The sequence below is a fragment of the Lactuca sativa genome, chromosome 7, assembly GCF_002870075.4.
Source record: "Lactuca sativa cultivar Salinas chromosome 7, Lsat_Salinas_v11, whole genome shotgun sequence".
NCBI lineage: Eukaryota > Viridiplantae > Streptophyta > Magnoliopsida > Asterales > Asteraceae > Lactuca > Lactuca sativa.
The window spans coordinates 51,180,921-51,203,333 of NC_056629.2; the positions used below are offsets into that span (position 1 = coordinate 51,180,921).

Genomic DNA, 22,413 nt, shown 5'->3' on the forward strand with positions numbered 1-22,413 from the left:
ATCAAGATCATTAATTATACTAATAAACAATTTGCACATAATTCCTATGATCTAAAAAAACTCATAAGCATGAACATTCATAATCAACAATTTTCAAGAATAACATAAACACATATAAACTTGAAACTTTGATTATAGCATTGAAATTGGTTTAACACAATCATTACCACATTAAAAACAGGTTTTATAGGTCCCAAAACAGTTAAAGGTAATGATTCTAGACCAATTCCAACACCAAAACTCGAAAATCTGCACTCTGGGCTGCCAACTCGTGGAGTGCATGAACTAACTCGGCGAGTTGGTTGAAGAAAGGCATGGACTCGTCGAGTTCCATGATGGACTCGGCGAGTCGAATGGGCAGTGAGCAGAAAATCGACCTTTTTTCAGCAATTTGCATCAAGTATAAAGAAAACAAGCCTAGGCTCTGATACCACTGTTGGGTTATGAGCATTCTAACACTCCTAAGTGTACATGCAACCCTAAATACCTTGGATCTATGTTTTCTCTATTATATATGCGATTATGAACTTTCCAAGGTATTGTTCTAATCTAACATACAAAACTTTGAACAACACAAGTTAGAATAACATACCTTTTATTGGTGCTTGTCTTCATGAAGCTTGAGTGCCTGGTGCCCCAAGTGTGACACCTCAAATGGTTTACACAAAACCATAAGCACTTGGAATAACTTAGAGATAATTTTAGAACACTACTAAATCGGCTTGCCCTCCATGTATGTCATAGTAATGATTTTGCCACAAATAAGATCATTATATAGTGTGTTACAATTAGGGTAAACCCTAATTGTCATGCCTTTCCATTTCCTTGGATCCATGGGTTCAAATACAGCATGGAGCATCCATGGAGCATCTTATGGGTTTTAGCCCAACTTGATAATCCATGGTGCATTAGCCCACTATATAAGCATGGATAATTTACACAATCAACCCATATATTTAATTAGTCTTCTTTTGATCACTTAATTAATTCTAAATTAATTTTTGATCAATACTAATTAAATAATCTTATTAATATATTAGAACTTATAATATATTAATAAACCTTAAGTGTTATTTCTCTCATTTTAGTCTATCCAATTGCATGATGCCATGCAACCCAAATGGACCATGCCGGTTCGGGTCAAGTCTTACCAATTATAGTTCTGGACTTAGACATTAATCCAACATCTTTTGGTCATGGAACGGAAAGATGTTGAGTTTCTAGGATTTCTACGAGTTTGTGGTCCTATGATCTAGGTGTAGTGCATGTACTTAAGTTCTTTCACATGTTAACATACAATTATGGATACTCAACACATAACAGATAACAATATCACAATAGAACACACATGTATTTCACTAATAATATCCGTACTTGGATACATGAAAATTTGCTCGAGAGAGCATACATAGGTGGTGCAAGTTCGACAGTGTAACGACTCTATGAGTAGTGTAATCACTTAAACATAGATTCGACGGTACATAACATAGATCATAGTAGCATAATACTAAGGACAGATACAACTAGTCCTAGTTATGGTGGGATGTGCCAGGGGGTGGTGCCAAGGAAGTGGATGCTCCCTGAAGGTGAGCCACCTGTTGTTTCGCATCTCAGATTCGAGCCTCCCACCTCACCTGCCTCATGTGGAACTCTCGGATAACCTTTCGTGTCTCCTGCTCTGCAAGCTCGACCCTAGTCCGCATCTGGTGTATCTGATCGACGGTGCTCTGAGCTAGATCGTCGGTGTTCTGCAATCGTCTCACCATGACCGGAAGCGCGCGATCAGCCAGTCCTCCCTCCCTCAAGTCATAGAAATCGCGTGACATGCCAAACGGGGGTCGATGTCCCTGCTGTCTGCTCCACCTCCAAAGGTCGATACCCCAGGGGGTGTAGGACCAGTGGGGCCCATCTGATGAGCGGGCACCCTACTCGGGTAAGGGGGGTTGATGACTTCGGACTCCGTGTCTGAATCACTGTCTTCTTCATTGTTGGGTTCCTCCTCGAGGTCTTCTTCGACTTCCTCATCTTCTTGGTCCATTACTGGCTCAGCAGGTCCGCCCTCGACTTCCGCCTCAAGTTCCCCTTCGGATTCCTCCTCGGGGTCTTCTTCAGGTTCCTCTTCAAACTCCTCCAACCATCCGTTATTCCCCTGATTAGGGAAATACGGATCTCCGAGATGATGGAAACCGGCCATACTGTCTGTGAGAGTGTATAAATATACTAATATTATTCCTAAGATGTTTCAATTATCGTATAAATTGAGTTGATGTGCTCTTCTTGGTAATAAAGGGGTATGTTTTAGGTTTACCAACCATTGCAATTTCCTCGGGGCATGTGATAGTTGTACCTCGGAGGAAATGTAGTTGATCAGGATACATTCACTCCTTAATACGACTATGAACAGTCTGGGCTTAACCGAGATGCTAGCATTATCTTATTTGATTTGGTATTATGTTATTTTTCCTATATCGCACAAGTAGAGTTGTTTTATCGTTGCTTTTTATTTGTTTTGTTTTGTTCAGAGTTGTTTTTGGTCCCTCTTTGGTTTATAGTTGCATATCAATGTGTGGTTATATATGCTAGTTCACTATAAACAGTGCTCTGATACATACCTGTCACACCCCCGAACCAGACGGCGGAAACGTCCGAGGGCTCACGTGACTTAAATTGAATATCATCACAATGAATATACATGAATCATAACATAAACATCACCATGCATCAATATATTACAACTGACTTTTTTCACATCAAGTACATTGTTTTAACATTACAAATCCATAACATAAATTGTTTGATAGTTTTCAAAAGCGCAACACCCTAACATACTTGGTACTACTCCTCAGCTTACCTGTTACCTGAGAATACAAGTTATTTTGAAAACGGTCAACATATGGAATGTTGGTGAGTTCATAAGCAGGTTTGATATGTAAATGTTTTGTGTAGTTTGTAAGAAAACAACCTAGAAAATCCGATATTTTTTGAAAAGACCATTGTTTATATAAAAGTGTAAAGATCCGTAAATATATGCATGATGATTTCAAAACGTGTATAATTGAAAAGCTTTGTATTAAAAGTACCAGTGAAAAATGTTGAACTTCCCCGGAAAATCCGATGTTTTCCGACCATAAAAAATATCATATAACTGTTCGAATTATTATTCCATCACTTAAATGATTTTTGATTTACCTTGATTACTTGATTATTATTGGGTTTATTTATGTGAGTCATTATAACCATGCATGATAATGACTAATTCGTCTGTCTTGGCACTCTGGTGAACGACAGAATTAATCTTAAGATTTGGTCACCCTAGACTGGTCGAGTCTAACTGTAGCGAACAGCTGAGGTGTGGGGGAGTCACCCCCGTATAGATCTATACACAAACTCTCGCTCTCCCTCCAGGAGACTTTGATTATAACTACAGACTACGAACGACACACGTTGGTGCCACCCGTTATTACTCACTAAATCTCAATTGACTTTGATTACTCTTGATTATCGACTCGTATTTCTTTACTTGGATTGACAATAGGCCTAATAAATGGGGAGAAGAGGATTACAAATCCTACTAATCCTACGTATTATTTAAGGCTATTGGATATGCGAAGGACACGCTGGCCCATTTCGCATTTGATTCACTTGGACCTTACTAGCAATGCTAATGGGCCACTAAGGCCCAATAGCACTTAAAAGTCATTGAGGGTCCCTTAAACATGAAATTGGGTCATAGAAGGCCCAATAACGTTTATAATTATCCCTTGCGCCCAAAAATCATGTTAATGGGTCACAAAGGCCCAATAAGCATGTTTGGAACTTTCAAGCCCAAAGAATTTAATGTTTACTTGTTTTAGGTATAGTTTATTTGTTAGGAAGTTTGATTGGGTAATTGTTAATTTTCGCACCGGAACAAGGCCGGTCGGTTATTTTTAGCGATGTTGGAATTATACGTATTTTCATCTTTCCATTTTCATGAATCGTAGTTTGGTATTTTATTTTAACTCAAATATCTTAAAATAAAATAATTGACTCAAAATCTTGGTTTGAACCCCTTTCAGCCCTACTTTGGTAAAATTGACAATTTTAGTCCTTTTATATATAAAAAGACATTTTAAGCCCTTAAACCATTTTCTTGACACTTTTGACCCAAGACTTGTTCAAGTGATATTTTTAGCTCAAAACTTATTATTTGGCAGTTTCAGCCCTTCCAGAAAAGTATTTTTTTGGTCAAAGCCCAAACTTTTGCAACTTTTACAATTTCGGCCCAAAATCCCAAAAGTTTACATTTTTTATCCTTGTTTGGAAAATACATCATTTTAACCCCTACAATAATTTTGTTTACCCTTTTTGCCCCCTGTTTTGAGAAATTTATCATTTCACTCCCTTGGAAGTTGAATTTTTCGCAAGTTATGGCTTAATGGTCCGAAAAGCCCAAAATTTGGCCCATTAAGCTACAATTTACACTTCTAGCCCTTAAAAAAGTATGATATACATAAAAACATTTATATTTACTGATTTGACTCTTTTAGTCCTTAAGAAAACAGTGAATAGTCAATTTTTCAACCCAACTTTCGTTTGTTTGATAATTTTAGCCCAAAAGTGGGTTTTATTTTGCAATATGTATACTTTAATCTTAGAGGGTAATTTTCTTAACTTTTTTAGTGTAATATGTTCTAGATCATGTTTATCTTCCTCTTAGATCCATAGATCTCGAGATTTCCATTCTTTTTGTTACATATTTATCACATAATCACATGAAATCACACATAATACACACATACACGTAGATTTACACATTTTACTTGTATTCTCCCCCATAAAACATATGAAAACCGAAAATAGAGGGGTATGAACTCACCTTTGCTTGTTGTTTTCGATTTAAAGAAGAAATGGAAGAAGTTTAATGCTATTCTCGGCCTTACAAAGCTTATTGAGAAGAATTTGGCTTAGATGGGTTCTAGAATGATGATTTTTGTGGAATAACCTCCTTGAAAAGCTCTTAATCTCGAAAACTTTGAAGGAGAAGTGAAGAGTGTTTTTTTAGAGTGTTTGGAGAGAATTTGTGAGGTGTGTGTGTTTTTCCTTTATGTTCTCGACCGAAGAAGAAAAGAGGGGGGAGAGGAGAGAGAGTGAAGTGATAGATGCTTGGAAGTATGAGATAGTTGCATGGATATCCCAAGTATAATTGTTAGGTGGCATATAAAATTCAACTCTTTCTCCCTAAGTTTTGTAGTTGGGCCGAGAGAGGTAGAGGAAAGAAAGAATTTGGGGCCTTTTTTGTGCTTAAATCCATATTGTGACCCATTGATGATTTTTCGGCCCAATTGGTCTTTGGAGATGGTTCACGGCCCAAAATAAATCAAAGAATGAGTTTTATGGTCCATTAGGGCTAATTAGATTTGTTATGGCCCAATAAGGTCCATTAGGGTATTTTATTTCATTCTAGGCCCAATATGGCCCAAAATGTTAAAATAAATGGGAGTGGGTCCAATTAGAGCCCATTTAAGAGTTCTAAGCCCAAAATAGTCAAATTGGAAGCTCATTGGCCCATTAGGCCCAATAAGGAAAGCCTAGCCCATAATGGACTTCAACCGAGATTTCTAGGGTTTCCAATTGTTTGTTGACTATTTGAAGTGCTTGTATAGAGTGTTTCATGGGGATTTTGTTGTTATTGAATAAGCATCATACATGCTTTCACATTTTTGGTTACCAAATGTTATCATTGTTGTTGTTACATGGCATAGAATTCCTAGTTGTGACACAACCCAAACTGTGTCCAATTCTTCAGCCTCCTCCAAATTATCTGATTTGAACGAAATCTTCACATCAACCTTCAATTCCTCATAAACCTTCAAGCTTCTTGTTTTGAAAGATAACGTGATTTCCGTATAACGCCAAGATTTCCTCGATCGGCTATTGTAGGAGCTACTTCTGGTTTTTTCGAGCCAATGACTCTGGGAGATTGACCGGTGACGGGAGTTGTTGGCACCGGAACCTCTGCTTTAGTTTTGCTTACCGGCGATATGCGTATCTTCTGAACGGAGGAGACAGACACAGTGGCCCCCTGTGGTCTTTTGACTTTTTTGAGTTATATTTTTAATCGGGTGGACCCACCAATGTGTTTGTCTTCTAGTCTTTCAGTCTGTGGTGCACGTTGCACACCTTTCTCTTTTTGTGTCGACTATGGAGAAACAGACGAACAACTTGTACAAACTTGTACTATTCCCTTTTTTACATTGACATGTTTTTTACCCTTTTTTTGTTTGTAGGATTATACAAACTTAGGGGTGATAGCTTATTTTTGTAATATTGTACAATTTACTATAAACATGAGCTGTAAAAATTTTCCTTACATACTTGCTTTTGTATGCATCTCTTTTTTTATGTATTACTTCTTATTGTAGAAGTCTCCTTCGCTCTCTCTCTCTCTCTCTCTCTCTTTCTCTCTCTCTCTCCCTCCCCCCCCCCCTTTCCCCTTTTTTTAAACCATTTACTGATGGTAAACCTATGGGGTAAAAATAAACTTCACTAAAATTTTGAAATGTACAAGAATTACAACATAGCTTAAAGAAAGTGTACATTTAGATGCATTTGAAAAAGAGCTTCTTTTCTCCTCAAAGATGGACAAAACCATCAAAATAAGGAACAAAAGACAAAAAATTATTTGCAATATATATATATATATATATATATATATATATATATATATATATATACATATATACATCTCTTCTGGTTTTCTGTTGCGACGGAGATCTGGACATCACAGAGCAAAGTCGTTAGAGCCGCCCCAGGAGCGGACTCCGACGATCAAGTTAGATCAGCTGATAGATCTGAGATGGTTCTCCTTAGCTATAGAGAACCATCTTGGTGCTGGTGGTAGTGTATGGTGGGTGACGGCGGCGGGTGGCGGCTGAGCCATGGGGAGAGGTCTGGTGGCGGTGAGTCACTTGGGGAAGAATCCTCCTCTATGGAGGAGGCACTATTCTATTTATAGTGGACAATTAGGTCAAAGGGAATTAGGTCAGACCTTGGGCCAACCCAATTCATACCCAACTAGAAAGGAGCTGGGCAAGGCCACCCGGAGGCATTGGGCGGGGCTGGCGGGCGCGCACTATGAAAGGCTGGCGGGGGAGCGCCAGGTCGGGCCGGCAGGAGAGTCCCCAGCACAGCTGGCAAGGGAGCGCCAGGCAAGGCTGGCAAGGGAACGCCATGCAAGGTTGGCAGGAGCGCGCTAGGCTAGGCTGGCGCTGTAGAGCAGTCTAGGCCATGCTAATGGACAAGATCCATGATTTGGAAGAATTGAACTCGACTGGAAGTGACTGAATGGATTTAGACTAAGGGGGACTCGACGAGTTGTTCATCCAAATCGGCGAGTTGGGTCATGGTCCCCCAAACTTTTCTGTTACTGAGCAAACTCGTTAAGTCTAAGAGATGACTCGGCGAGTTGGCCATGGTTTTGGGTTATGAAGATTGAGGAACTCGACGAGTTCAAGGAGAAACTCGACAAGTTGGGTTGGAAATGTCCCGTTTCTATAAAAGAAAAAACTCGACGCGTTCAAGGATGACTCGACGAGTAGAATAGGAAAGTCCCAATATCATGGATACGAGGAACTCGACGAGTTGAATCGATATTTTCAGGGTTTTATGGACCATGGAACTCAGCGAGTTGAATCAACCAGAATGTTGACTTTGACTAGGAGGTTGACTTTGACTTGGACTTTGACAAGAGTTGACCCTTAAAAGGATTATGAGTATGAAAGAGTGATTAAAGGAAATTTTATGTGTAGGAGTTTAAAATGAGTTGATTCCAGAGCCGATGACAGTTCAACTACTTCACGACATTGAGGAGAGTTACCTTCCAGTAGTAGTGGGTCGAAGGCACCAATGTCGGCCCACTAGTATTCATTATAGTTGAGATGATTGTATTTGTGATAATTATCTGGTATGTCACTATCAGTTATGCTTTATGTGCTAGTATGTTATTTTATTATGTGGTAGTGGTAAGGGTGAAATAGTCCCCGGTTACCGGTTGAAAGAAACCGAAAGGCAGGACAGCACCCAGATATGCTAGGAAGTTACCGGTTGAAAGAGACCGAGGGGAGGCCAGCACCCATATATGCTAGGCAGTTACCGGTTGAAAGAGACCGAAAGGGAGGCCAACACCCATATATGCTAGGCAGTTACCGGTTGAAAGAGATCGAATGGGAGGCTAGCACCCAGATATGTTAGGCAGTTACCGGTTGAAAGAGACCAAAGGGGAGGCCAGCACCCAGATATGTTGGGCGTTATGTGATTATATGGGATGTGGTATGATGGGGGAACTCACTAAGCTTTGTGCTTACGATTTTCAGTTTTTGTTTCAGGTCCTTCTTCTTCGAAGGGAAAGGAGCCGGCATGATAGCAGCGCATTACACACACGATTTTCCGCATATGAGATTTTTGGGATTTATACTCTGATGTTTTATCATGACATGTTTTGACTATTGATACTTCGGTTTTGATATGAGTTGATACTATGGTTGTTTTAAGACAAATTGTTTAATAAGTATTATATTAAAAATGAAATTTTTGGTCCTGAATTTTGGGTTGTTACAATAAGGTCGGTTATGTAGACATGATTCTTGAATGATTATGAGCACCATGGCCCCACGGTGAGTGCCAAATTGTTTTGTTCAAAAATTTATCAAGTGTAATTCGACCAAATTGTGTGAGATGATGTGGTGTTAGTGTAATGTAAGTATCAAATGGTAATCAAAGTGAGACAAATGCGTTACAAGGAAAGCCTTTGATCCTTTGTCGGATCTTCGACATAAAACCTTGGGAGATGATAATAATCACATGTCTGGATGTGTTTTATTGATTTTAATCAGAGGTTAGAAAGATTACGAAAGTAATACGAGTACAAGAGTAATGCTAGGGATAATCGTGTATGTTGTGTGCTAGATACATGTGTTATTTATAGTCGAGTGTAAGTAACAAGAAGTCCCTATAATTCTAGGATCCTCCAGAATCAGCATATGAACGTTATTTGACTTGGTATTCCGGGTCTTTTGTTTGTTTGAGATGACTTTCTATTGAGAATGGGTCTTGTGTTGACTAGTTCTGCACATTTGAGGAAAATAAAGAAAATATAGTCGTTACAAGTGTTAGAAATATTGATGGTAATAGTCAGGATCCTGGGATATGTTTAAGGATACTGAGGCTTTAGAAATATTTGAGGATCCTGAATATGAGTTTAAGATACTACCATAACAGTTCCTGAGGTCGTTTATCATGTGGGACATATCAAGCTAGCATGTCCTCACATCGTCCACTCCACGATTCAGCACATCCATCTTGAGACGTAAGGAATCCCTAATCTGAAATAGGGCCCCATTCACTTCATCCCTGATCATAGAGACGTCTAATTGCATTTAAAGTAGTGTTATGGAGATGTCTTCCGGTTGGGCTCTGTTTGACCTATTTACAGGGAGGTAGCGACGATCTTCAAACGACCAGCTAATAAGGGGGAGAGTTGACGACATGCATTTTCATCATAGCTAGGGTAGGAACTTATGTGGGTAATTAAGGCAACAAGTTTTTTGGAGATGACCCTTTTAGGGCACGAAGAAGAGTTATAAAGGCACATGGGTAATGAACAATCATGACAAACTTAGTCAATAAGAGTCTCTAATTAAAACGATGTCGTTTGATCCAAATAGATGCTTTTATGGATTAAACTAATTACATAGACCTAGTAACCGGTTAAATGAGGTCCATGTAACTAAATGAACATGTCACATACAACTTTCTTCCCTTAAAAACACGAAAATAACATAAATGACTGAAAAGGCAAATGTAGAATGCATTGTAGGGTTACAATTTCATTTTCCCAAGCTTTCATACTACCCAAAGAATATGTAATGACCGCGCTTTGACTTGCGCTGCATCCAATTTAACTTCAAGTTGAGTTTAAGAGATCAATGCATTGTGTAGATGTTAAATAATACTACTTTGTGATTATTTTAATTCAGATAAAACTTGTAATTATCTCAACATGAGAGCACCTGAACTTAAGCCAACTTATTTATTAACTAATAAACCAAAAACTTATTATATATTGCAAGTGTTACATTATATATTAACTCTCATTCAGTAAATATCTGTAATTTCGTACAAACAAACTACATACTACACATCTCACAACAAGGTTTCTACTTCTTCCCTCTTTTGTACCCAAAAAACACAAGAAGCTAAGGATACCATAACAAAAACAAGAATAAAAAATGTTCTAAATTTGAGCAAAAAGAAGTTCATTCCACGTGTCAGGAATGCCAGGTAAGCACCAATGTAAACAATCTTGCATCCCTGGAGTAGCTTTAATGCTATATCTCGATATATGACCTTCTTCTCTCACCTCAGACAATGCAGTTACATCCAAAAGCTTCACATTTGTCCCTTTCACTGCCCCTGACGCCAACAAATCACTAGACACCTCTTGTAAAACCTCCAATTTTCCAGGGGTAGTTTTGTCACAAGTCCCCCCGGTGTTCCAATCTCCATTAAAAAAATGCCTCGGGGAAATCGACCTAAAAAACGCCTTCAACCCCGGGTACTTACCTAACTCACCATCCACCCATCTTACAATACTATAAACTGTTAAGTTTTTAGCACTTTCTATATTTAACAACCTCCTATTAGTGACACGTGTCCCATTAACATACATAACCCATTTGTTAGCATTAACCTTCCCTCTATTCCAATGATGCCCAGTGTTCAAAACAACAACATGAAATCCAGAAATAAAACGTTTTAAAAAAGCCGGGGGTCTATCGAGATGCATAGCAAAGGAAGTGGACCGGTTTCCCGGGTCAATCGGGTCCAAATCACAAAGACTCGCGGACCAATAGTAGAGGATTGTGGTGTTCGTGGGCCGGAACCGGTAGGCCCACCCGTCGGGTCGAACTGACCCGCGGGCTTTGACTAACCCGTATTTTTTACCAACATCTTCAACATCATATCTCTCTTCACCACCTGTGAGTATGCACATTAGGGATTGGAATTGTTGTCGCCCTAAAGAATCACCAATAAAAGCTAGGGTTTTGTGCTGCAATCTGAAATATAATAATACATCAAAGATTGTTTCTTTTTCTTTATATTTGAAGAATCTTTTATTAACAAATGACAAACCTTTTGAGGAATTGAAGGGCGTTGAAATCATCCATTTTGCAATCTTTTGGTTGCCATTTTAATTTTTCATATCCAAAATCTGTTCTTTGAGTCAAACGACATGCCCACATTCCTGATAACCATTGTTTACAGCCAAAACCAGAATACAAAGGGCGATTGTTGTCAATCACCCATTTTCCTTTACCAAAGTTGCAGGCTGGAATTTAAGAAGATGAAGAAAAAGTGATGAGTGATTTTGGTTTTGATTTTGGGTTTGTTGTATTGTGTGTTTTCATCAAGTTTTGAATTGTAAAAGTTAAAAGAAAGTGAAAACTGAAAACTAAAAAGTAAAAAGCACCTTGTTTTTCCACATTTGCCATAGGGGCACCATTGTCTTCTGTTTCCACTTCTGAAGAGACTGGTTCAAGTAACTGTTGTTTTGGTGGATTTGAGATTGAGTTCATGGATTTTTCAGATACTTCACTAGAAACAGGTTTTTCAATAATGTTTGTTGTACTTTCTGCATTAACATGACAGGAGTGAGTGAAAATCAAGATAATGTCTAGTGAGAATGTAGGAGAGAAATAAATAAACAATAACATACAAGAAAATTTTCTACCATGGTGATTTTCTTGAGAGGTACTTGAGGATTCACCCCCATGAATATCCAAAGAGGGGGTGTTTATGGGACTTAATGTTGATGGTGATATTAAATCCACTAATCCTTCCTCCCCTAAAATGGAGGGTGCGTTTATGGAACTTATTGGATATGTTACATTTGGAACTACTTCAGCTTCTCTAAAATCATCTTTTGATTGAGTACCTTGCTTCACTTTTACTCCACCAGCTGCCATCATAATAAAGTTCCATAATTAGCTAATGAAAAGATGACCACGGTATTTTATAAGACTTTCAATGGTTTTTAACTATTTTGCAATTTGTGGCAGATGTTTTATGTCTTGAAAGTTTCTATTTGATCTGCACATTCTAACCTAATGCCATCAGCAGTTAAAGGAGACAAGAGAAACTGAAGAATGTGAGATGGATATGAAGGCAAACCTGGAAAAAGCTGCATCACTTGACTATGAGATGGAAGTAAGGTTGTGAGAAGAGGGGTTTTCTCCCAAGACCAAACAACAATGGTGGTAAAAACAACACCGATGAAGAAGAGGGAGAGTTGCTTCGTTCTCCTTTCATAGAAGTAGCCTCCTTTCATTATTCTATACACACTTGTACACTATAAAACTCACACAAGTGCTAGTTCTTTGCCAATGATTTGGGTTCAGATCAACATCTGAAAAAAACAAACGAAGAAATGAGAAGGTTTGGAGAACTAGTAGCCCCGCAATCGTAGTATTTCTTTCTCCTAGTTCATCTATCCTTGTATCCGATGAAAGCTTAACCAACTATACGATTGGAGTCGATCAGACTAGTGGATCAGAGGTATAGGTGAAATACTAGTGGCCCCGCAATCGAAATGCTAGTTGTTTTGACTTAGATTACGATGAAATAAATCTATGGATCTAAAGATAAATAGATACATAACCTGAAACAGAGGCTTACAAGAAATTCGAAAAATCCTGGCCTTTTGGGGACAAAATTAAGATACCGTTAAACGATCTACACGTACGCAAGCCCTAATTCAGCAACAGGAACGTATGCGAACAGTTGATGGGCATAGTCTTTAAGGAATTAGGGACCTCCCGAAGGATTTGAATCTGTAAATAATGAAGAAATTTGGGGGTTCTGAGATGAATTGAGAAGTGAACAGTGAGGAGCGAGTAATTTGACGAAATTAGAGAAGACGAAGAGGATTTTACACGCAAATCCCTTCCTATAATTTGGGGTTTTGCCTTTGGAATCCTGATTGGGAATTTCTTAGAAATTCTTTTACCTCTGTCCCCATAAATACGATGAAGAAAAACCAGTTCCGTCAATTTTGTGTGGATTAAATTATTAATGTTAATATTTGATAAAGTATCTTTTTGCTAAAATAAATTACAAATATCATATTGTGTTATTTCAAAAGAGTAAATTACATTAATCTCCCTCGTTTAGGTGTCAAAATACACGTTTAGTCCATATTTTTTAAAATTAACTCGGATCGTCCCTATATTATTATTTTTTTTCACTTGGACCGTCCCTGAAGACATAAAATGACTATTTTACCTTTAATATATATATATATATATATATATATATATATATATATTTTATTTATTTATTATTTTTTTGTTTAAAAATAAATAAATAAATAAATACCCCCACCACCAACCACACCACAACCCACCCCTCTCTTCTTCCCCTCCCCCTCCCCCTTCCCTTTTTGTTGTTACCTTCCCTGGAAACCAGAACCATCAGAATCATCAACAACACCACACTCATCATTGGCTTCCATCTTTCACATTCAATCACCATTTCCAATAGCCATTTAATCGAGCGTAGCAATTTGCACCATCTCCAACAATGATTCAATCGAGGGCACCACCAGAAACGCCGAAATCATTCAATCGAGGGTGGTGGTTGGCAAAGTCATCTGGAAAACTCTGAAGATCATCCCATCAAACCCTAAATTGGTTGTATCTTTGTGGATCTGCACTTCGTCGATCTGTACAATGAACATCGTCTCTCTAAACACTTCTGGGTAGTAGTGTCAAAGAAATGCATCACTTCGTCGATCTGTACGGCCCACCGCCATCGCTGGTCGGAAAATTCATCTAGCACACTCATCTTCTCTCAATCTTCTTATCAGTTCTTGTTTTGGCTGTTAGAGAAACAAGATGCCGATTTTGAATCTGAACTTGCTTCCCCCCCCCCCCCTCTCTCTCTCTCTCTCTTTCTCTCTTTCTCTCTCTCGCGCGCGCGCTCTCGCACCCTCTTATCACTTAAACTCTCATGTAGATCTTGCTTTCCAGTGGTTGATTTTGAGTGGATCTAATTTTCGATGGTGGTTAATTTTCTTGGTTTTGAATCGACCTGCTTCAGTTTGAAATCAATGTGTTTTGATTTGATTTTCTCAAATCGATATGCGTTTTATGTGAAAACGATCAGGTGGTGGCGAAACTGAGGTTGACGGTCGCCGGAGGTGAGAGTCATCGGAGAAGGAGGGCATAAGCGCGTTTGAAAGGAGGTAGACATAGGAGGCGGATGGTCACTGGTGATAGAGATGCAACGAAATGGAATAAAATCTTAGTGGGTGGTCATATTCTTTTTTTTTAATTTTAAATAATAATAATAAAAATATTAAAATAAAATAAAAAAATAAATTCATAAGGGCAATATAGTCATTCTATGTCTGTCAAATGATGAAGCGTATAAATTTAAACTAATGAGGGATGAAACGTACAAGTTTAAAACAAACAAGGGACGATCTAAGTTAATTTTTAAAAATAGGGATTGAACGTGCATTTTGGCACCTAAACTAGGGATGATTCGTGTAATTTACTCATTTCAAAAATTACGAAATTTGCCCAAATGTTCCATTTGTTGTAAAATTGTAATCATTAAAGTTTATTTTTGTTGCATTTTTTATCTTATTTACAGTTAATCCTTTTTTTATCATTAATGGAAGGGCTATAAATTATAATTATTACCATACTACAAGAGAAAAACGTTCGTAGTTTATAAAAGCATCAAAAATTGCAACTACTTAAGGTGACATCTATGTTATATGCAAATTAACGTCATGCCTATATATGTTATATGCAAATTGCGTTTTTGCAACTGATGTTTTCTTTGACTGATTTGTGCCTAAATGTTGTGAATATGACCTTAGTATGTTGGTTACGATAAGTCAATCAAAGTATATACATAACATGCTACCTCAAGTCTTCACATTTATTTTGTGTAGAACATGGTAACCTAAATTCTTCATGTTCGCAATTTTCATTGATGATTGTTAAAAATATATTTATTTATACTAGGTTACAACCCGTGAAATCCACAGGAAATAAAGTAAAAAAACATTGATAATTCAAAAGCGTAGTCATCATGTTTTCTCAGTAACTTTAATGGTTAGTTCAAATTAATATGTAATGGTTTGAATATAGGAGCAACATTTTTTTATGTGTAGATTAATGAAAAAAATGATAATTTTGTATAATGAATATAAAAATGAATAGATTGAAGAGAAAAAAAAATAAAGAAGAAGCAAACACAACAATCATGAAAATGACATTGTTATATGCAAATAAAAAATTAAGATAATATAAGAAACTTATATGAACACAATAAAATAAATTACAAATTCAAACGATGAATAAAATGTGTTTTACTAACAATAAAAACAATATTATATAAAATATAAATTCTACAAATTGTTTACAAAATTTTAAAAACTTATATATATATATATATATATATATATATATATATATATATATATATATATATATATATATATATATATATATATATATATATATAAAAGTAATCATTAATCATAGATTTGCAAATATTAATAATTTTATAAAATTTGATATGTTAACAGTAACAAATTAGAATAACTTAGATAATCATAAAAAAATGATTGATTTATAAACGCTTATTTTGATACAATATCTTTATCTACAATCTCTATATCAAATAGTTCAAAATTGTAATAAATGTTATTTGAATGATGATTAATAAGAAAATGATGATAGTGTACATAGAAAAATAAATTTTGAAAAAAGTCAAAATAAGAACGACAATAATACATGGTAATAAAATGAAATTTTAAATCCGAAAAATAAGGTAATGTAACAAAACTATATGTATATAATGACGTGTGTAAATGAACTTTGATCGTTTGATGTTGCAGAGATTTTATTAGATTTTATGTTGTTGAAATATAGTTCTTTAAATTATTTATTGTATAATAAATATTATTTGAATTGTAAAAAAATAGCAATTTATGCAATAAATAATGCCGATGAATATTCTTAGAGTTTTTATAAGTTTTATTATAATTATATGTTTAATTGTTAATGAATAATTGGTCAAAAAAATAAATAGGCATAAAATATCAAATTTGAAGTTGGAAACTCTATTTCGAAAAGTACCCAAAATTATTTATAATGTTATTTTGTGGGTTTCTGCCATGAAAACTCTCTTTCGAAAAGACAACAAATAAAGAATTAGTTGGAAATTAGGAATTATATGGTAATAAGGTAACTGTTTTTTTGTGATGTAAAATGTTTATGTGGTAAAGAATAAAAAATAACAGGAGTAGTAACCAAAAAAACAATAGAAAGAAACAACCAATTACCACAATGACAAAAAAACACATACACAAACAAATACAAAACACTAAAAGCAAAAAAACGTGTACTGGAGAAGAATATTTTTTATACACAGGAGACGGTTTTTGTGATGAATAGTATATGGTTGTTGAATTTCATTGAATTGAATATAATATATAGTGACTAAATAAAAGGGGTAAGTATATTATTGTTTTACATATTAAAGATAATTTTCGGAAATATTGATAAAAAATTTCAAATTTGAAATATGAATTTAAACCAGCAGCTGATGTTAAGGGATATCAATTTATATATGACAAATATATTATCATTTACTCCTTTATTAGTTCCCAATTTAAACGGATTTTTATTGGTCAATGCAATTAGATATTATGGGTGAAGGATAAAAAAAATATCGAAATTTATGTTGCTCAAATGAAACAAAAAGTTGTATGACATAACATAAGGATTGGGGGTAAGAAGGTAATTTAACTTTCATATGGAATGACAAAGAGGTAGTGACTCGTGGAAGAGAAAGGATTCATTTATTAGGATTAGGATTAGGATTTGTTAGACTTTTTTATTCATTCAATAAATATATGGCTCAAGTAGATACTCAAAAAGATAAAATAGCCGGCAACACGACATGTATTTTTTGTGTATGTTTTTCAAATTCATGTTTCATGTCGACACAAATTTCAAATTTAATTTTTGCTTCTTACACAAGTTAGACAAGAACTTACATGTATAAACACGTATAAGTCACCGATAATATTTGTTTGACACGATATGTATACACACGAATAATTTAATGAAATATAGCATGCTACTTTCTGAGTTTAGCTTGCTTTAGCAATGTGCTTTCAATCTTTGTATATATTTTTTTAAATATAGCATTGCTACATTATGTAATATATCGTTCGGGTTTTTGTGTATAATTACATGTATAGATCTGTGTAAATCGTATTTTCATGTAACATAGTTAAAGTTGTGTCATATTTATGTGGTGTCACGTGTTACACAAATAATGTGCATGTCGTATTTGTGTTTTATATCTTGACACGCTTTACACTTCGTGTCGTTTAAATTTGCCGGACACGGATACACGAATTGTTAAGTCTACGGTAAAAGGATTCATAGAAGTGATAGAGGTGGAGAGTATTTTCCCACATAATTTTTTTTATGAAAGTCATGGTTTAATCCATCTAGGGGTGGAGCCCAAATTTTAAAATAAAAGGGCTTACAACCTAATAAAATATGAAAATGTATTTATATCGTAATATGGTTTTAAAATTTAAAAAAAAATAAAAAGATATAATTTGTCTAAGTAAAAGGTACATCGATCAATACCAAACAATTTGAACTATTAAACTCAGTTTGAATGTGTAAATTTACAAAATGGAAAATATAAATTTTCGGTGTGTGAAATCTAGGTGAGAAAATGCAATGAAAATATCAAGGTTTTAAATGACATGAAGCGTAGTGTGGCGGTAAGGTCAAACCTCAAGCTTCACGAGTCATGGTGATTTTCAAGGCGTGATGTAAGGCGTCGATTTTGTATTAATTTATAATTATATTATCATATAATTAGTTGCATTATACGCTGATTTTACAGTTCTTTTTAGGGTTTAATGTAAGAAGTAGCAATGTATTTCCATTCATTTGTTCTTTTTAGGGTTGAATCAAGGGATGTCAAGTTTTTTGAGAGTAAATTTCGACATGATTAAACTAACTTGGATCAAGATGTCTCTCGTGTTACATAAAGTACTCCCACTCTAGAAAACAAGAGACAATTTCCCGAGACTTCTAATGCACCTAGAAAAAATGAAAGACATAAAAGATAAAAGTCTTAGCCTATATTTTATTAACTATTAATCCCTTGTATTCCTAGTTGTAATGCCACGTTTCTATTTAATTATTTTGAAATAGGTTAATAAATAATGTGAATAATTATGTAAATGAAGGGTTTTTTTGTACATTTGGCAAGTGAATTAATTAAATAAAATGCATTATATAGATGTAAAAGTGTTAATTGTAATTTCTAGAAATCATTTTGTTAAAGAAATCGAGTCTAGGGTTGAATCCATCAGTATGCTAATCTATAGGGACCAAATTTGTCAAATTCTGAAAGATGGTTGTCTTCTTCCCTATAAAACATTCATTTAAGAAGAGGAAAGAAAAGAACGATTCAATTTATTTTTCCCTATTAACTATATTTCCAAAGAAATTATAGAGAAAAGAAAGGAATATCAATTCTTTTCTTTTCTTTCATTCTTTTTCTTTTCTTTTTTTCGTCTCCTTTAAGCTCGGAGAGTAAGGAGATGTCATGATTAAGATATTTGGACATTCTCGAAGAGGCATGACATCTAGTTTAACAATTATATGTTACATTATGGTTTTCAAAACAAAACTTAGCTTCAACATTTTTATTATGAATATCTTAATGTGACATTAAAAGATGATTTCATGATTTGGTAATGAATATAAATGAAACATTTTGTTAAAACATATACTCTGATTTTTAAAATTTTATGGTTGGATTTTTGGAATGTTACATTAGTTGAAGGTGATAGGTAGGAATGACAAAGTATTGAATAAAACTAATTATTCTTCTATATGTAGAAGATGCACCAACAACTTATCACGAGGGCATAAATTCTAGGAATGATACTTTTTGGAAGAAGATAATTAATGATGAAATAGATTTCTTTATATCAAATGCTACTTGGTAGATCTTTGATTTACCTCAAGGTTCCAAAGCAATTACATGTAAATGGGCATTTAGAGTTAAGGAGAATACAAATGGCTTTATACAAACTTTTAAAGCTAGAGGCTTTATACAAACTTTTAAAGCTAGATTGGTCATTCAGAGTTTTAATCAAAACAAGGGGTATATTACTTTGATACATATGCCCAAGTAGTTAGAATAACATCAATTCAAATACTCTTTGCTTCAGCTTCATTTCATAATTTTCATATACATTATATGGATGTAAAAAAATCATGTTATTAAATGGGGGCTTGGATAAAGAGGTTTACATGAAGCAACTAGAGGGTTTTTTGTTGCGAGGCAATGAGAATAAAAGAAGCACCTATATTGATGATATACTTATATTTGGAATCATATGAAATGTATCAATGAGACTATAAATCTCTATGTTTTCAAATGAAAATTTTGAATGAAGTGGATACAATATTAAGGATTAAAGTAGAAAGTCATAGTTGCAGTTATATGTTAAATCAATGTCATTACAATAATAAGATTATTGATATGTTCTAGCACTTAGATATCAAATAGGCAAATACCTCGTATGAAACATCATGTAAGCTAAGTGAGAGTAGTAGTAGGATATTGTTCGACTTGAGTATTGATATGTTCTAGCACTTATGTATGCTACCCGTTGTACTAGACCAAACATTACATTTTTTTGTTTGTAAATTTTCGAGGTGTATAAGTAAACCCTATAATGAACATTGCAAGGCAATTGGATGGGTTCTTAAATATCTAAAAAGAATCGTAGACATTGTCATGTACTATGGAGGTTTTTAGAAGTACTAAAATGATATTTGGATGTTAGTTGGATTACTAATGGAAGTAATAATAAGGGCCTATTTGGCACGGAACTTTTGGAAGCGTTTAAGAGCTTCTAACTTTTATTTTTTGACAAACGCTCTAGTTTAAACAAAAAGTTTCGTTTGGTAGTACGAGCGTTTAGCTTTTAGTTTAAACAAAACGCTCCAAATCTAAAAGCTACATCATGTAGCGTTTAACAAAACACTACTGAGCTTTTGAAATCAATTTTCATAATTACCCTTAAAAATATATTTATATATTTATTTGTTTTTAATCTATTGTCCTTTTATGTAATTTTATATATTTCAAAAGCTTCCAGCTATTTTTGCCAAACACTCATATAACAAATAAAAGTTACAGCTTCCCGTTACAAGCTACCCGCTACACACTACCAGCTACCCACTAGCCGCTTCCAGCTAACAACTACTTTTTCCAAACACGCCCTAAATCCACAAGTTGATGGATTTCACCTTGGTGAGGGTATTGTTTCTAAGGCTTTAAATAAAAAAAACATGCATTACTCATACCACCATGGGGCTCGAGTTCATGGCCTTAGGTGTTGCAGGTAAGGAAGCATAATGGCTTAGAAATATGTTGTTGGATATACAGTTTTGGTCACAACCAATGTCAACTATTTCCTTGCATTGTGACAATGAGGTAACTTTGTTTAGGGTTTATAATCAGTGGCGGAACATAGAAGGGGCTGGGGGAGGCCATGCCCCCCCCCCCCCCCCCCCCCAGCTTTTTTAACTAGTTAATATCAGTATTTATGGAATTAATAATCATATACTAAATTATCTGAAAATCAAACTAATCGGCCCCTCCAACTTTTTTTATCTACTAATAACAAGTAATTATGTTCTTTAATTATTAAAAAAAAATCATAAGTATCATTGTTCTTATTAAGAAAGTTAACCAAATCGAAAACTAATTTAAACAATATATTATCAAATGAAGCCTAATTTAACTAGAAATAAGGAATCTTTTCGAATCAAAAACTAAATTAACATTGAAAACAAAATATTAACTCTACGCAAACACCCAAAAAACACAATTGTCAAACTCCAATCTTCAAACAAAAGAAAACCCTAAATGTTATCACTGCCGTTAGCAACTCACCGGAGCTTTTAATCTGACTGAAACCATAAAATTTCGGCTAGATCTTCCCACATATGCAAACATAACTCTTCCACCGCAAAGCAACTTATCGGGCCTTTTGCTCTCTCCTCGCCAGGTTAGTCGTCTCCTCTCCACGACTTCTTGCCCTCTATCTTCGCTGAGTTGTTGGAGCGAATTGTCGGCATAAGTATTGCTTCTGTTTTTCGTGCTATCTTCTCCGTTGGAATGAAGTACGCACCACCTCTATGTGTCTCTTTCAGTTGCTCAAACCTACTACACTCTCATTTGTATATATTGAATATTAATATTAATATGACTACTACACTCTCATTTGTATATATTGAATATTAATATTAATATGACTAGTCTTAGTAACACAGTAAATATCTTGGAACAAGTAAATACAGCTGTGTATCCATAGGGTGTAGCATGTATCAAACTATAGAACTACAAATTAATAATAATTAAAAAAAAATAGTGTTATCTATTACAAAGCTATAAAAATATAAATTAATAATAATAATACTTTATTCATATATAATTTTTGGTTTTTAAATCTACTTATTTTAATATATTAGTCACATTAACTTTGGAGTTGTAAAACAATTATAGGTTATTACTTTCTTATTTTTTTTTTTTAGTTTTTTTTTTATCAAAATACTAGTTTGTTTAAGATCTATGTATTAGTTTTATTTTATTTTGTTATTTATTTAATGTTCGTTAATTTTGTCATGTAGTTTATATTAAAATGAAAATATAGTAACTATAGAGTCATTTTCTTTATATAATTTTGTTTGAAAGTTTAAGTTTCGGCCCCCTAGTTTTTTTTCTTTGTGTTCCGCCCCTGTTTATAATAATATTTACAATGACAAATCTAAACATATTATTCTTATACATGCTATGTGCAACATCTAATTTGTGATGGAATTATTATTGTTGTTTATGTATGTTCATGTAGAAATTTAATGGATTTGTTTACAAAAGGTTTTTCAAAGAGACATAACTTTTGGAACTACAAGAAATGTGAGTTTGAAACCCACTGATTGACAGTAACGAAAACCTAGCATTTACTTAGACTCAAATCTACTTAACGATTCAGTGTATTAAACTAACTATGTGTAAGACCCATCTATTACATGAATTCATTTTAAAGAAAAAAATATGAAATTCTAAACATTTGAGAAGTTTGGATTTATAAGAAAAAAATAGAAAAATATTGAATTATTAAATTAAATTGTTTTTTTTTTTTAAATTAAACAAATAATTTAGATAAATAAACAAAAGAAACTAATGAAACTTTAATTTAGAAAATTTGAAATTAAAATGAAGACAATTAATGAAATTGAT

General features: G+C 34.6%; 1 protein-coding gene across 2 annotated transcripts; it reads right to left on the reverse strand.

The window, feature by feature from the left end:
• Positions 1-10,050: 10,050 nt before the first annotated feature.
• On the reverse strand, positions 10,051-13,084 carry LOC111905191 (protein trichome birefringence-like 14). Of its 2 annotated transcripts, none has more exons than XM_023900879.3 (6): positions 12,698-13,084; positions 12,211-12,445; positions 11,771-11,998; positions 11,510-11,671; positions 11,173-11,368; positions 10,051-11,096 (listed from the first exon to the last, which is right to left on the reverse strand). In XM_023900879.3, the coding sequence occupies exons 2-6, from the start codon at positions 12,365-12,367 to the stop codon at positions 10,274-10,276; spliced, it is 1,566 nt and encodes a 521-aa protein (XP_023756647.1). In that variant the 5' UTR covers positions 12,368-12,445; positions 12,698-13,084; the 3' UTR covers positions 10,051-10,273. The 2 variants fall into 2 exon arrangements, with proteins under 2 accessions (XP_023756647.1, XP_023756638.1); XM_023900870.3 differs by having other exon boundaries at positions 12,715-13,083.
• Between the last annotated feature and the right edge of the window lie 9,329 nt (positions 13,085-22,413).